The sequence below is a fragment of the Lytechinus variegatus genome, chromosome 2 (assembly GCF_018143015.1).
Source record: "Lytechinus variegatus isolate NC3 chromosome 2, Lvar_3.0, whole genome shotgun sequence".
Classification (NCBI taxonomy): domain Eukaryota; kingdom Metazoa; phylum Echinodermata; class Echinoidea; order Temnopleuroida; family Toxopneustidae; genus Lytechinus; species Lytechinus variegatus.
Window position 1 is genome coordinate 57,791,510 of NC_054741.1, and position 14,835 is coordinate 57,806,344.

Below are 14,835 nucleotides of genomic sequence, written 5' to 3' on the forward strand. Positions count from 1 at the left end.
TTCCCATCAATATTAGAATTGTTCAAACATGACTGTATGCACTCTGCACCACACCCCCGACACCTTTCCTTACGCTTGGTCCTTACCTACCTTTTTAAATGACCCTAATTTAGAAGAAATAGACCAAATAAATAACAGGAATAATATTCGAAATTGCTGTTATTATACCTCCCAAGAATTTATATCAGCTTTTGAATCGAATGATAACGTCAATAATTTCAGTCTTGTTCATTTTAATTCAAGAAGTATTAATAGAAATTTTGATTCTGTAGAAACTTTTTTAAATTCCCTAAACACGTTTTCATTTTCAGTTATTGGTGTTTCTGAAACTTGGCTGAGTTCACATTCCCCGGCATATACAATATACCTAATTATCGCATGTTACATGTTGATAGAAGAAGAGGCGGAGGCGGAGGTGTGGCAATGTATATCAACTCAAATCTAAAATACAAAGTAAGATCAAACATTTTCATTAATGACATAGAAACTCTCTTTATCGAAGTACACAGAAAACACATTGGGTAAAAATATAATAGTAGGAACATTATACAGACCGCCTAATAACAACATCGGCAATTTTATCAATAATTTTTATAAAGAACTTTAGAAGATATCACGTGGAAATAAACATATATACATAACGGGCGACTTCATTATTGATCTATCAGATATTTTATATAACAAACTATATTATAATAACTCTAATAAAGTAAGGAATAAAAAAGCAGTAATATAATGCCAACATATTTCTCAATGTACTTTCCTCATATGCTTTTCATCCTTCAACATACCTACAAAAATAACGTCCACGTCAGCAACATTGATCGATAATATATTCATAAATTCTTTTAGCAATGATAACAATATAAGTTTTTACTTATGATATTACGGATCATTTGCCAATATTTTTTATTTCTTCAGGATATGAAGTTAATGTAGATAAAGAAAAGATTAGGAAAACACACAGGACAGAAAATATAAATATTTTTTCAGCTTTGATTGAAGATTTAACCAATGAGAATTGGAATGACGTTTTAGAAGAAAATGATGCAAATGTCGCTTATAATTTGTTTATTGATAAATTTATTCATTATACTATGATAAAAACATACCACTTATTCAAAGCAAGAAGCGTAGAAATGAAATCAGAAATCCATGCATGGATTACTCGAGGAATTTTACAGTCTATCAGAAAACGTAATAAACTTTATAAATCATTCATTTCTTATAGATCTGAACATAATTTTATCAATAAAAAGTATCGAAATACACCCACCGGCGTAATTCGATCTTCGAAAAAGTATATTATTCAAAAGAAATAAACGCATAAGGGAATTTGAATGCAACTTGGAATGTTATAAACAAATTAATAAACAAAAGTAAATTCCATAATACAATTGAAAAACTTGAAGTTGAAAATAAATTCTTTACTGAACCTTTTGAAATTGCTCAAGCGTTAAATCTTTTTTTCGCGGGCATTGGTCCTGACCTGGCCTCAAAAATACAAAGTGATGGTAAGAGTTTTACTGAGTATCTCTCCGAGCCCAACTCAAATACAACGTGTTTTATTCCAACATATCAACATGAAATACTTAAGATAGTTGAAGCCTTAGCATCTAAAAAAATCTACAGGATATGACGGAATCAGCACACAACTTTTAAAACATGTAATATATAGCATTGACTTTCGATTAAAACATAATCTTTAATCTATCTCGACTAGCTGTTGTCGCAATTTATTAAAAATAGCAACAGTAGTCCCATTGGTCCGATCGGATTCTTTTTTTTCATTACATAAAATTCTTACTCCAGCCCAATTCGGCTTTAGAAAAAATTCTCAACCGTTTTTGTAATAACTAAATTACTTGATAATGTTGTTAACTTTCTTTCAAAAAGAAGTCATATAATCGCTTTATTTATGGACCTAAGTAAAGCCTTCGACGCCATTGACCATAGCATTTTATTACATAAATCACATAATTACGGAATACGTGGAGTTGCCTGGTCATGGATTAAACGTTATCTTTCAAATCGACATCAATTCGTCTCTATTAATGATATTAAATCTCCTCTGTCCTTTCTTTAATTGTGGAGTGACACAAGGTTCGATTTATATATCAATGATATAGTAAATTCTTCCCAAATTCTTTCGTTTATTTTATATGCTGACGACACCAACATTTTGTTATCTCACAGAAATTTAGATGAATTGATTAATAGAATGAATTTGGTATTAAAAATGTTTCGTCGTGGTTTAAATGTAACAAGTTATCCTTAAACATAAGTAAAACTCATTTCGTTCATTTTCAAAGTACCCATATAGGAATGATGATTTTTCCCCAAGACATTCTAATTGACAATGAGCCCATAGATAAAAAATAATATGTGAAATTTCTTGGTATTACAACTGACAAACATTTATCATGGAACCAACACGTAAGCATATATCCTCATCAATGGCTAAAAGAATTGGAATATTATACAAATTAAAGTATTTTTTGCCAGAGCATTCCCTTTTAATGACAATGCATTGGTACTACCATATATTAATTATTGTAACCTTATTTGGGGAACTGTAGTAAAAGTAACCTTGAACATTTACTTTTATGACAAAAGCTGTCAGGATCTGCACAAAATCAACATATCTTTCACACACTAATCCTCTTTTTTATCGTTTAAAAACGTATAAGATATATGATATAAATACTTTACAAATAGCTATTTTTATATATAAATATCATTACAAACTGCTTCCTTCTGTATTTACCAATTTCTTTTCATATAATAGCAACTTACATTTATATCCAACACGGACTTGTGAGGATATTCACTTAGACAATCCTAGAACACTATTAGCACATGAAGCACTTAGACATCATGGACCTGACATATGGAATACATTGCCAAATTAACTCAAACAGTTAAGATTCATTTTTCCTTTCAAAAATGGTGTTAAATCATTATCGTTGAATAAATATTAAAGTTAAATGGAAAATTGTTCTTTCTCTATGTCTTATGAAACACATAATTTCAAAGCAGAAAACACAACAACCAAGAATCAAAATAAAAAACATACATTTGCTTGCCAGTTATATGTATATCATTATTGTATCTTCTTTGTTAATGTACTTCTGAAAAAGTGTTGCAGAAACCAATAAATGGAATAAAAGGGAGGCAGCGTAGCTCTGAGTCGGTTAGAGCGCATGTTTCGGAAAGATCGTAAATCTCAACGTGAGGGGTTCGAGTCCCGCCCATGCCGAAAAGCGTCTGACAAAAAATCTGATGCTAAAGCGTTGTGTTAGCGTGCCTCACCACTCTATTCAGTGCAGGTGTGAATGTAGTTTGAAAATGAGCTAAGGTTAAGAACAGATTTCTTTGTTTTGCAATTTAAGACGAATATAATACGTTGATAATCTTGATCTACTAGACTCATGTCTATCAAGTACATATTATTTGATAAACTTCCCCAATCTCGGTTCACATTTTTCAGAACTAAAATCCTTGTACCATTATTTTCTTTTAGAGAACTTTAACCGTTTGACTGTCGAACTTTGAGGAAAGTAGCGACGAATCTACACATTGGTCGATCCCGTTCCCCTGTCAGATGTACCACCAGTGCCCGTTCCGCTCCCCAACCCCACGGGATGAACTGTTGTCCCTCCCGGCAGGAGAGCCTGACGAACCCCTCTTCGAAACGCCTTGTTCTTGAAGACGTAAATAAAGGGATTCACACAGGAGTTGAAGAGGGCGATGATGACCGTAAAGTGGTAGTACTGAGATGCGAAGTCGATGGGTGCACCAAATGTGAAGGCAAGAAAGAGGAAATGGTTGGGTCCCCAGCATAATGCGTAAACCAAAACAACGATCAAGAGTGTCTTCTGCATCTCGGCTGCTGCTCTCAATTGCCATTGGTCCTTCTTGATCCCGGTCTCACCACCTATGGATATTTCAGATTTTCATGAATTTACCGAGTACTGACAATTTTGCTTGTCAATTTTTTCGGTTACGATTGAAGAGCTTTTTGATTGAAGGCCTTTTCTTTTTCTTTCTTTGCTTTCTTTTTTTACGTCGACTGGTTTACAATAAAAAACAACAACAACAACCACAAATTGGCTACAACACATACGAAACGATATCAAAGGTAGGACAGTAACCCGGAACTGTTTCTGCATTTTATTAGTTAAATTTACATAGCCTACTCCTGGCAAATAAGAAGACATCATTATCTCCACAAGTCTCAACACTGCACTTTTGGCGATCGCATTCATACTTTAAAACAGTGGCGTAATATGCGTCAATAAAATATAGAGGCAAAATTTCTAAAACAAAAATCACGAGCGAGCGAGCGAGCGAGTGACCGAGCAAAATTTGGGACCCTCTTGATAAGAAATGTTCATTTGGGAATAGATTATGGCAATACATTAATACAACAGTATCACATTGTACTCGTTTTCGTTTTTTTTTCATCTTTCTTCTCCTTGATAGTGGATATTTTGGGGGCAGTTGCCCCAAAGCACCCCCCCCCTCTATACAACAACGCAATTAATACTGTTTGATCGGCTGTGAGTTAAGCTATATCTAAATTCAATTTCCAGATTTAAAATTTGAAACCCAAATTTGAATGGTATCGGCTCAGAACTTTACGAATTCCCGGTGACGATGACAGCAGCAAAGCACAGAGCAAAACCACCCAGCTCAGTGTTATTAATTAAATACTTTATTTATTTATTCATTCATTCATTCAGTCGTTCATTCATTCATTCATTTAGTAAAATGATAAAATAAAACAAAATCTTCTTTCTGATCCCAGAATAGGGCCCGACGTTACCAAACTAACCTGCTTGTGCATCACCGCTTCCCATTGATTTGGCCTGCTTCCGTAGTGCAATGATGGCAAGGGTCTGGAGCACAAGGTTGGTTATAATGGGCAGGGCATACATAATCATGAAGATAAACACTCCCAAGATCTGAGAATGTGAAACAGAGACAATCTAATAAAACGAAAACCATGACTGTTTAGAATAGTTGCTGAAAATTTCAGGATAGGCAGCACAAACGAAATAAAACATAATCCAATATAACCTCTCACGGTTTACACAGGTGACTTTGATATACCGTGTGAGTGCAATAAACATGATAAAGAAAACCTTTACACCTCACGCATCCCCAATTTAAGAAAAAAAAACGAACGCATAATCATTACAGTATTTTCTCACAAATATACCATATTTATGGGTTATGTGTTTACGCTTAGATGATCAGGAGGCAGGGCGGTGGAGCGAAGTTGAAAGTGGGGAGGAGGGCACAAGGAAAAAAAGGGAACCTTTTCTTTGGAAAGGGGCACTAGATTTATCTTAATACAAAGAAGAAATAACTTATCTGCAGTGAAGGGGCCAAAAATTTTGAGGGAGCTAGATATATCGTATACGACGTAAATTTATAAAAAGCTGCGAGCGAGCCAAAAAAAAAATTCATTTTATAACGAAAATCCAATTTTGTGATAGATTTTGACAACTAATATTCAGAAAATAATATCATATTTCACCATTCTCTTTTTCCTTTTCTTTTTTTTCTTGTTCTTGAAAAATTTGGGGAGGAGCTAGAGCCCCCCCCCCCCATCTGTACGCCTCTGCTTATCTACCCCGCTAACATGACCCATGAAGCTTAAGGCACGTAGGATAATCCTTAATACAAGTTTTGTAGTAACATATAAAAATGAGAATATTGTCTATGGGTCCTTCTCAGTTGAAAGGGGCACAGAACACGTTCGTGAGGGTGCATTTTCGGTAAAAATAGGCTAGGATTTGAGAAAGGGCATTTGGTAACACCTAAAACGGGTCCTCCTCAGGTTAAAGGGGCACAGTACACGTTCGTGAGGGGGTATTCTTTTTCTTGCATAAAAAGGACACTTTTTAAGTGCTTCAAAAAGGGAGGGGCACTGTGCCCCCGCCCCAGGGTCGCCGCCCCTGTCAGGAGATATTCTTTGCAGTGATGTAAATTTTGATTCACGCCAAAGTAAGGCATGAATGCAATGAATGAATCCAGATGTAAATGATGTCATTATCCTACATGCGTTAGTACATAATTGCAAATCCCCTTTCAATGAAATTAACTTAATAAGTGATACTAAAAAGTGTTTATTAAACAATTATAAGGTAAATTACTGAAAAGGGTGGGCGTTGTGGCGTGCACCTGTAATCCAAGCTGTGGGGAAGTTACAAATTGATGCAGAGGGTCGAGGTTCGAGCCCTGGTCACGTCTTTCGGATGGTGACGTTAAAGGTCGGTCCCAGACGTAAATAATCATATCTGATTGATACACGTCTGACAAAACTCAAATACACACACGGGTGTTTTGAAATGGATTTTAACGCAACTCTTGTAGTAATGACATCATTGACATCTGGATTCATTCAGTGCAGTCATGCCTTACTTTGGCGCAAGTCAAAAATTTACATCACTTCAAAACAATGCCTCCTGATCATCCAAGCGTTAACACATACCACATAAAATAACATGGTATCAAATTATTTGGGAGAAGATACTCTTTCCAGTCATAAATAATGTGCATACATTCATGATAAACTTTTTTTCTTGAAATGGGTATTTGTGAGGTATCATGTTTTATTGGACTCACACGGTAGAGGCGACCTCTACCATTGTTTGATCCGAGATTCATCAGGATCCCGTTACACAGGTACTTAGTCCTGGGCTCCGTAACACAAAGATTAGCGATCAATCGCTAAATGAACTGACCAATCAATATATATGTTACACGCGCATTGGGTTTAAAATACTGGCCAGTGACCAATCAGTGCAGTTCTTCCAAATTTGCAATTCATCGCAAACCTTTGTGTTACGGAGCCCAGGATAGAAGAGGCATAACCTTGCTTTTTGTCATTTATACAATATTTTTTTATTATTTCTTGTCAATTCGAGGGTGCTGATTACGAATCTGAATGATGCCACTCGTGTAACCTTAAGAATTTTCCGCAAATTGGCAAAATCCAATGCGGCCGCCAAAATATGCATATTACCCATGAAAATCATAAAATTGCCCGCACATTGGTTATAAAATGTATGTATTTGTGTTGCAGAAGTGAAATACTCTCTGAAAAAAAAATTAACAAAATATTTATTTCTTGATATTCAAAATGGCCGCCCAAACCTCTGTATACCCTATTATGTACAATATGAATACACTGTTAAAAAAAACCTGATTTTACAGAAAAAATAAAAGAAGATTTTGCAGAAAGCAATACCAGAATCATTCTTTAAATTCATGAAACAGGAATTTTTCAGCATTTTAACAGAACAGGTCTGTTAGAAAAAGGGGAAAAGAGTGTTTTATTTAAGGAAATTTGTAAGATTACACACACCAAATACCAATTTCCTGTAAGATTACGCAATCTGGTAAGATTACAGGTGTTCTCGAGACTCTGCTGCAGGAACTTCTTTTAGTTTAAGGATAAATTTTCTAACAGTGTAGGGAAAATTAATTTTTCACAAAAATGATCACTAAACTGCAAGTAATTGTAATTTATGGACGAAGTATTACATGAAAACCATCAATGCTAATATGATATATCATTTGTTATGTCATGTATGGGAAAGTTGTTGTATTAATATTCAAAATAGCTGCAACTGGCCCAAATAGTATTTTCTAAAGGGGCCAACAAAAATCGTAAAGTGAGCACTAAAATGTATATTATCAAGAGAAACGAGTGGAATAGTGACTAAAACACGATTGCTAACGAAATATATCATTTGATATGCCACGTATATTAATGCTGTATTTTTATATTCAAAATGGCTGCCAAAAGCCCTGACAGTATTATGCACAATGAGAAAGAGGACCAAAGAAATCACAAGAGTGAGCACTGAAATGCATTTATTTGTGATGATTAAATAGGATACTGTCTGAAAAAACAAAATTTTTAAAGAAATGTGTCATTCAGGTTTTAAGTTTGTGTTTAATACTGTATTTTGACTTTCAAAATGGCCGCCATAGACACTTTTTGTATTATGTACAATGCGAAATAAATTTTCACACGAGTGAGCACCATAAATGTACGTAATTGTGATCTGTGCATGAGTAAAATATTGTCTGAAAGCATAACTTGTAACAAGATATATCAGTTCTTCTACCAGGTAGGTGATAAATACTGTATTTTGAAAGTCAGAATGGCTACAGGCCCCAACAGTATTATGTACAATGTGAATGGGGACAAATGATTTTAACAGTATTTTGGCTTTGCTTGATTAAATGATGTTGTATGAGTGAAATATTGTCTGGAAACATGATTACTGACGAAATATATCACATCATCTAAAATTTAGGTGATAAATGTTATATTTCAAAATTCAAAACGGCCGCCATATGCCCTTTTGTGAAAATTATCTGTCCTCATTCAAATTGTACATACTACATCAAGGGCCCATGGCAGGCATTACAGAATGCAGCATTATTCAGGTTACACTTCGTAATTCCGAAGCTTCGTAATTCCGAAGGTTCGTAATTCCGAAACATGTAAATTGCCTATACCTCGATGTTCATTAATCCGAAAATGAAAAGGGGTTCGTTAATCCGAACATTTGTGGCGTTATTCCGAAGGTTCGATAATCCGAAAACGAAATAAGGTTCGTTGTTCCGAAGGTTCGATAATCCGAAAACGAAATAAGGTTCGTTGTTCCGAAGGTTCGTTAATCCGAAAACGAAATAAGGTTCGTTGTTCCGAAGGTTCGTTAATCCGAAAACGAAATAAGGTTCGTTGTTCCGAAGGTTCGTTAATCCGAAAACGAAATAAGGTTCGTTTTTCCGAAGGTTCGTTAATCCGAAAACGAAATAAGGTTCGTTAATCCGAAAACGAAATAAGGTTCGTTAATCCGAAAACGAAATAAGGTTCGTTAATCCGAAAACAAAATAAGGTTCGTTAATCCGAAAAATGAAAATCGGGAAAGCAGAGCCAGAGGCCAGGGGAGGGGGGCGGAGGACACTGTTGCCGTTCAATTGTTATGAGGATGGGAAGGCAAGGGCGGCCGAACGAATTTTCGTTTGGGGGTAAAGCCAAAAAATGAAACTCATACGTCAAAATTGACACTTTGGTGATATTTTCCCCTTAAGATTATCATCTGCTTGAAGTCATTGTGTGTTTGATAGTGATTAAGTAGAGAAAAACCTTTTTGAAGTGATTTCTTATTATGGCAAAACGTATATTTAGGCTTTATTTTTCGGGAGAGAGTGTAATGAGCGAGCGGCTTGGTAAAACAAATTCAAAGGTGAAGTTGTAAAACGTTTTTTGGGGTCAATTATTCTTAAAATGGCATAATTGCGAGGTGTTGCGAGCGTGAATCACAAGCTAAAACTTTAGGGTATTTCAATAAAAAAATGAAAATAAGTTTTTAAAAATCCGAGCAGATTTCTGCTGTCATTAAAAAGATGTGCATCTAACCAAAAAATTAACACGAGCGCAAAACGCAGCTTAAACATACTGACCAGAAAAGGAACCTGTTAAAGAAAGCATTTAGTGACCTCTTTAGGATGCATATTTCACAAATCGAATGAGAGTGCGAAGCGCAAGCTGAAAATTTGCAATATTCCAGCCTGAAAACTTAACTTGGATACTTTAAAAGAGTATTTTATTTTGAAAAAACACGAAAAACGGCATATTCATTTTTGAAAAAGGAACTTTCCCATTTTGGAAAATATTCATTTCCCTGTTTTTTATTTCATTTTTGGGGTGCAAGTGCCCCCTGCCTCCCTCCCGGCGGATCCAACTTTCGTCAAATAGGGGGGGGGGATATTTTTTTCAGCCACATTTTCCTCGATCGGCAGCTTAAAGTTGATTTTGGTTTGTTTCTTTGAAAGGGTAGTCCTAACAGTCAATAATTAGTTTTATACTTGTAAAATAAAGTAAATATGTAATAACATGATAAACCCTTTTTAAATAATGCGAGCGCGAGCTATATATATATATTTTAAATATGATGGGCAATATGTTTGTGATCTTCAAAACGAGATGCCTATGTAACTAAATTTAGATAATAACTGCGAGCAAGATCGCAAACAGAAATTTTAAATATATAAGCTCTGACCTGATCTAAAGGGGACATTTAAAGAACTTTTTGCAGTTAGCCATGAAGACGATGCGTGTTTCAACCAGTGGCGGCGGAATATATTTTCCTTGGGGGGGGGGGGCAAAGCCAAAAAAAGGGGCCAATAGGGGCAATTATATATTTTCACCATGAGATTATCATCTGTGTAAAGAGGTTGTGTGTTTTGTAGTAATTGAATTCTGCGAGCGTAGTGAGCAAGCGGTTTTGGGGGAAAGAAATCAAATCTGAAGATGTAAATTTCGCCTTTTTGGTCAATTACTGTTAAAAGGGCATCCTTGTGAGATGTTGCGAGCGAATCACGTGCTCAAACTTTTGGAAATTTCATGTAGGCCTAGAATGATAATAATGATATAGATATTATTTACCCAGGGAAGCCACTTCAGTTCTGAAAACTGTTCTCCCAGCTATTAATATTTTTTTACAAGAATGCTTAGAATGTCCAGTTTTCAGGTTGGAAAATCGGAAAATTTTGGCTCATGTTTCTCGCTCGCATCAAGTATTGTTTATTGAGGAACTCATTCTATTCCTGGTTACAAAAAAATATAAAATGTCCAGTTTTCAGGTGGAATATCACAAATTTTAAGCTTGCGGTTCGCGCTCTCATTATTTAGTTCGTGAGATATATATTCTATTCATGAGTCACTAAATGCAGTCCTTAAAAGATTAATTAGAAGCCTGTTGCATAAAACTTTTTACCTGAGAAAACTGGTAAAAACTGAAAACTAAGGTTAGTCTGATTTCCGCCATTGACTTTAGCACAGGGCAAAAACTCCGGTAAAAACAACCTGAGTTTTCTCAGGTAAAAAGTTTTATGCAACGGGCCCCAGGTCAGTATATAAACAAATTACAGCTCGCCCTCGAGTTAATTCTTTAGAAAGATACACATCTTTCTCACGATTAAAAAAAACTGCTCAGAATGTTTAAGTTCACGTCTTGTTACATGAAATGTCTACTAGTTTGAGCTTGCGATTCGCGCTTTCAACATCTCACAAGGATCATTATTATAGTATTATTTTTATTTTTATTACCAGCAGAAGCTGTTATTAAAAATGACATCCCCTCCAATACAAATCCTATTATCTAGAGGTTACTCGCACGCGACCAACACACTTGATCCCCTGCATCTTTAAACCATTTGCTTAGGCAGCAATTGCTCAGATAAAATCGAAATTAGCCTATGCTTGATCAGGGCGCATATTCTTAATGAAATACATGCTTTTGGCCACAACACATGCATGTATCATCGATCGTCATTGCATAATATCGTGTAATCTTGTAATGACAACACCGTTTTTGTTACTAAAATGAATAATTTTTCATTTTCGGAAATACGAACCTTATTCAATTTTCGGATTAACGAACCTTATTTCGTTTTCGGATTAACGAACCTTCGGAATTGCGAACCTTATTTCGTTTTCGGATTAACGAACCTTATTTCGTTTTCGGATTAACGAACCTTATTTCGTTTTCGGATTGACGAACCTTCGGAATTACGAACCTCATTTTGTTTTCGGATTAACGAACCTTCGGAATTACGAACCTTATTTCGTTTTCGGATTAACGAACCTTCGGAATAACGAACCTTATTTCGTTTTCGGATTGACGAACCTTCGGAATTACGAACCTTATTTCGTTTTCGGATTGACGAACCTTCGGAATTACGAAGCTTCGGAAATACGAATGTATGCGCATTAATCACCTTAAATGCACCAGATATGATATACCTCGTTAGGAACCATGGTTTTAGACAATATTTCACTCTTACATCACAATTATATGCAATAATGCAAGCAAAGACAAATTCTGTCAAAATTATATGTCCCAAATTGCTATAATTTTAGGGCCTTTGGCAGCCATTTTGAATTTCATAGTACAGCACTCATTACCTCAATGACCAATATGTGAGGCTTTTATTTAGAATTCATGATTAAGACAATAATTACTATTACTCATACATCACAGCTACATGCATTTTATGATTCTCATTCTTGTAAAAAGTAGATTCCCTTAACGCTATGTTTTCAAATAGTGTTTTATCATACAACAGGATTTTATTGATTTCATAGCCATAGGCAAGTAAATCCAAATTCTTGCAAACTTAAATGTCCTCATTTACATTGTAGATAATACTGTTAGGGCCTATAGGAGCCATTTTGAATTTCACAATGCAGCATTTATCTCATGCATGACAAAAGAAATATGTTTCGCTAGAAAATATGTTTTCAGACATTATTTTACTCGGTGATCACAATTACATGCATTCTATAGTTCTTACTCTTGTGAAAATTGATTTCTTCAATCGTATTTTACGTAATAATGGGCCTATGGCGGCCATTTTGAATGTCAAAATACAGCATTTATCAGATAAATTACATTTATATTTCATTAAAAATTATGTTTTTAGCCAGTTTTCCACTCGCTTATCTTAATAGTAGTAATATGCATTTTAGTCACTCTTGTGATTTTCATTTGTCCCCTTTAACATTGTACATAATACTTTCAGGGAATATGGCAACTTTTTTTAATATCAAAATGCTTCATTTATTACATACATGGCATAACAAATGATACATTTCGTTAGCAATTATGTTTTCATTCATTATTTCACTAAGAATCACAATTACTTGCATTTAGTGCATTTTGTGAAATTTAGTTTTCCCCATTCATATTGTACATAATACAGGGGTCTGTGGCGGCCATTTTGAATATCTAGAAAATATTTTTTTTTCAAATATCGTTCTTTCAGAGAGTATTAACTCTACCTGCAACACAAATACATACATTTTATAACCAATGTGCGGGCAATTTTATGACTTTCATGGGTAATTTGCATATTTTGGCGGCCATATTGGATTTTGCCAATTTTCGGATAATACTCAAGGTTACACGAGTGGCATTCATAATCAGCACCCTCGAATTGACAAGAAACCATATTAAAAAATGTACATTTGAAAAAATAAGGTTTGGTAAATTTTCTATGGGGTCTTTCCTGGACTAACTCCGGACCTTTCGCTGCAAAACGCGAACGGACCTTAACGGCTGTAGTTGATTTTGGAAAAGACTTTTGGGCCCGTTGTAAAAGACTGTCCTGCAATGCAAGTTGAGTGACATGAGAATTTGATTTTGAATTTCGATTTGCGCTAAAGTAAGGCAACGTGACTGTTATCAACTTCCACGTACTCGTACTCTCCTCGCTCAGAGAACAATAGCTTTTGAAGGACCCAGGTTATGGAACAGTCTTTTTAATGAAGTGGGACATAGTACCTTTCTTAATATATTCAAACGTAAATTGAAATTGACGTTGATTTATTCATATGATTTTCTTGTGTAGGTTGTATTGTAACTTTTACGATTATTATTATTCACAGGCAGCACCCCAAGGTATTTTGGAAGATGTGTAAAAAGAATGAGAAATGTAACCAAAATGACCATCATTTTGCAGTTAACCCCCCCCCCCCCTTTTCAAATTTAAATCAGAAACCCCACAAAAAATTAATAACCGATATCCAGGTGCTGATTCAGCAGGATGAGGGTTAGTTCACTGTAAAAAAATGAAGTGCTAATTCAGCACTTACAGTGCTTGTATAGTGACTGCACTACGAGTGCTGATTTTCTAGTTTAAATTTAAACTAGAAAATCAGCACTCGTAGTGCAGTCACTATACAAGCACTGTAAGTGCTAAATTAGCACTTCATTTTTTACAGTGTTGTGTTGGGCTTCGAGCAGTGGACGTTCTTCCTAAAGAATATCTAGGCAGTTTACTTACCATCGAATTAACCGGGCTCCGGAGAGGGACGAATACACAGATTCCGTTGGAGGGAGCAAAGGACGCCATGTGATACGAAGCCAAAATCAGAGAAATTACCCAGCATGCAACAACAAAGATGATGGTCAGTCTTGTTGTGAAGTAGAACTTGTACCGAACGGGGTGAACAACGGCGACATAACGCTCTGTTGTGACGGCGATAAGACTAAAACCCGATGCGACGATAGAAGCCCAGAGCAGAGACTTGGAGATGAAAAGACGACAGTACAGCTGGCCCGCGAAACCGGACGGGGCAGGGGGAAAGTTCGGAAACAGATGCAACGGAATGACGAAGACGGCTGTCACGAGGTCATTGATGGCCAGATTGATGATGAATTGACTGGTTCGAGTACGGAGTGAAGGGATTCGTAGGAGAACGAAACACACGAGGGCGTTACCCGTAATACCAGAGAAGGCGATGAAGCCGTAAATTGTGCGAACAAAGGCGCTATTTTCAATTCTTCCCGCATTCCAAGCCACGACATCATCGTCGACAGTGAAACCATTGGTGTCTATCGATTCAGTTGGTGTTTCCATAACTTGGCTCTTTCTTGTACGAGCACGATCAAATAAGAATTCCTGTATACCCTTAGTAATTATGAATATACACGTATTACAAATAATTCCACTTCGTCAAGTCGAAGTGGTTAACAATATCTGTGTCTAGGAGTGTGCGACAGGATTGGTGATTAACAGATCAGAAAATCCTGAGAAAATGAAAGTGGAAAATCATTGTAAAAGTAGGAGAACCAGACATGAATCAATTAATTTTTCCTTTTTGTACATACCCTACTGACCCGAATCTAAGACGAGTCACAGTTTGTTCTCAGCATCGGTATTATTATGAGACACGGGTATTCTAAAAGACTATTGATCATCGATGGCGCATGATTTTATGAAACAATTACATCGTGC

General features: G+C 35.7%; 1 protein-coding gene across 1 annotated transcript; it reads right to left on the reverse strand.

The window, feature by feature from the left end:
- Positions 1–1,100: 1,100 nt before the first annotated feature.
- Positions 1,101–14,471, reverse strand: LOC121408460 (somatostatin receptor type 4-like). The gene is made up of 3 exons (XM_041599937.1): positions 13,882–14,471; positions 4,838–4,967; positions 1,101–3,937 (listed from the first exon to the last, which is right to left on the reverse strand). Exons 1-3 carry the CDS (start codon positions 14,455–14,457, stop codon positions 3,573–3,575), a joined length of 1,071 nt encoding a protein of 356 aa, XP_041455871.1. The 5' UTR covers positions 14,458–14,471; the 3' UTR covers positions 1,101–3,572.
- Positions 14,472–14,835: the final 364 nt, after the last annotated feature.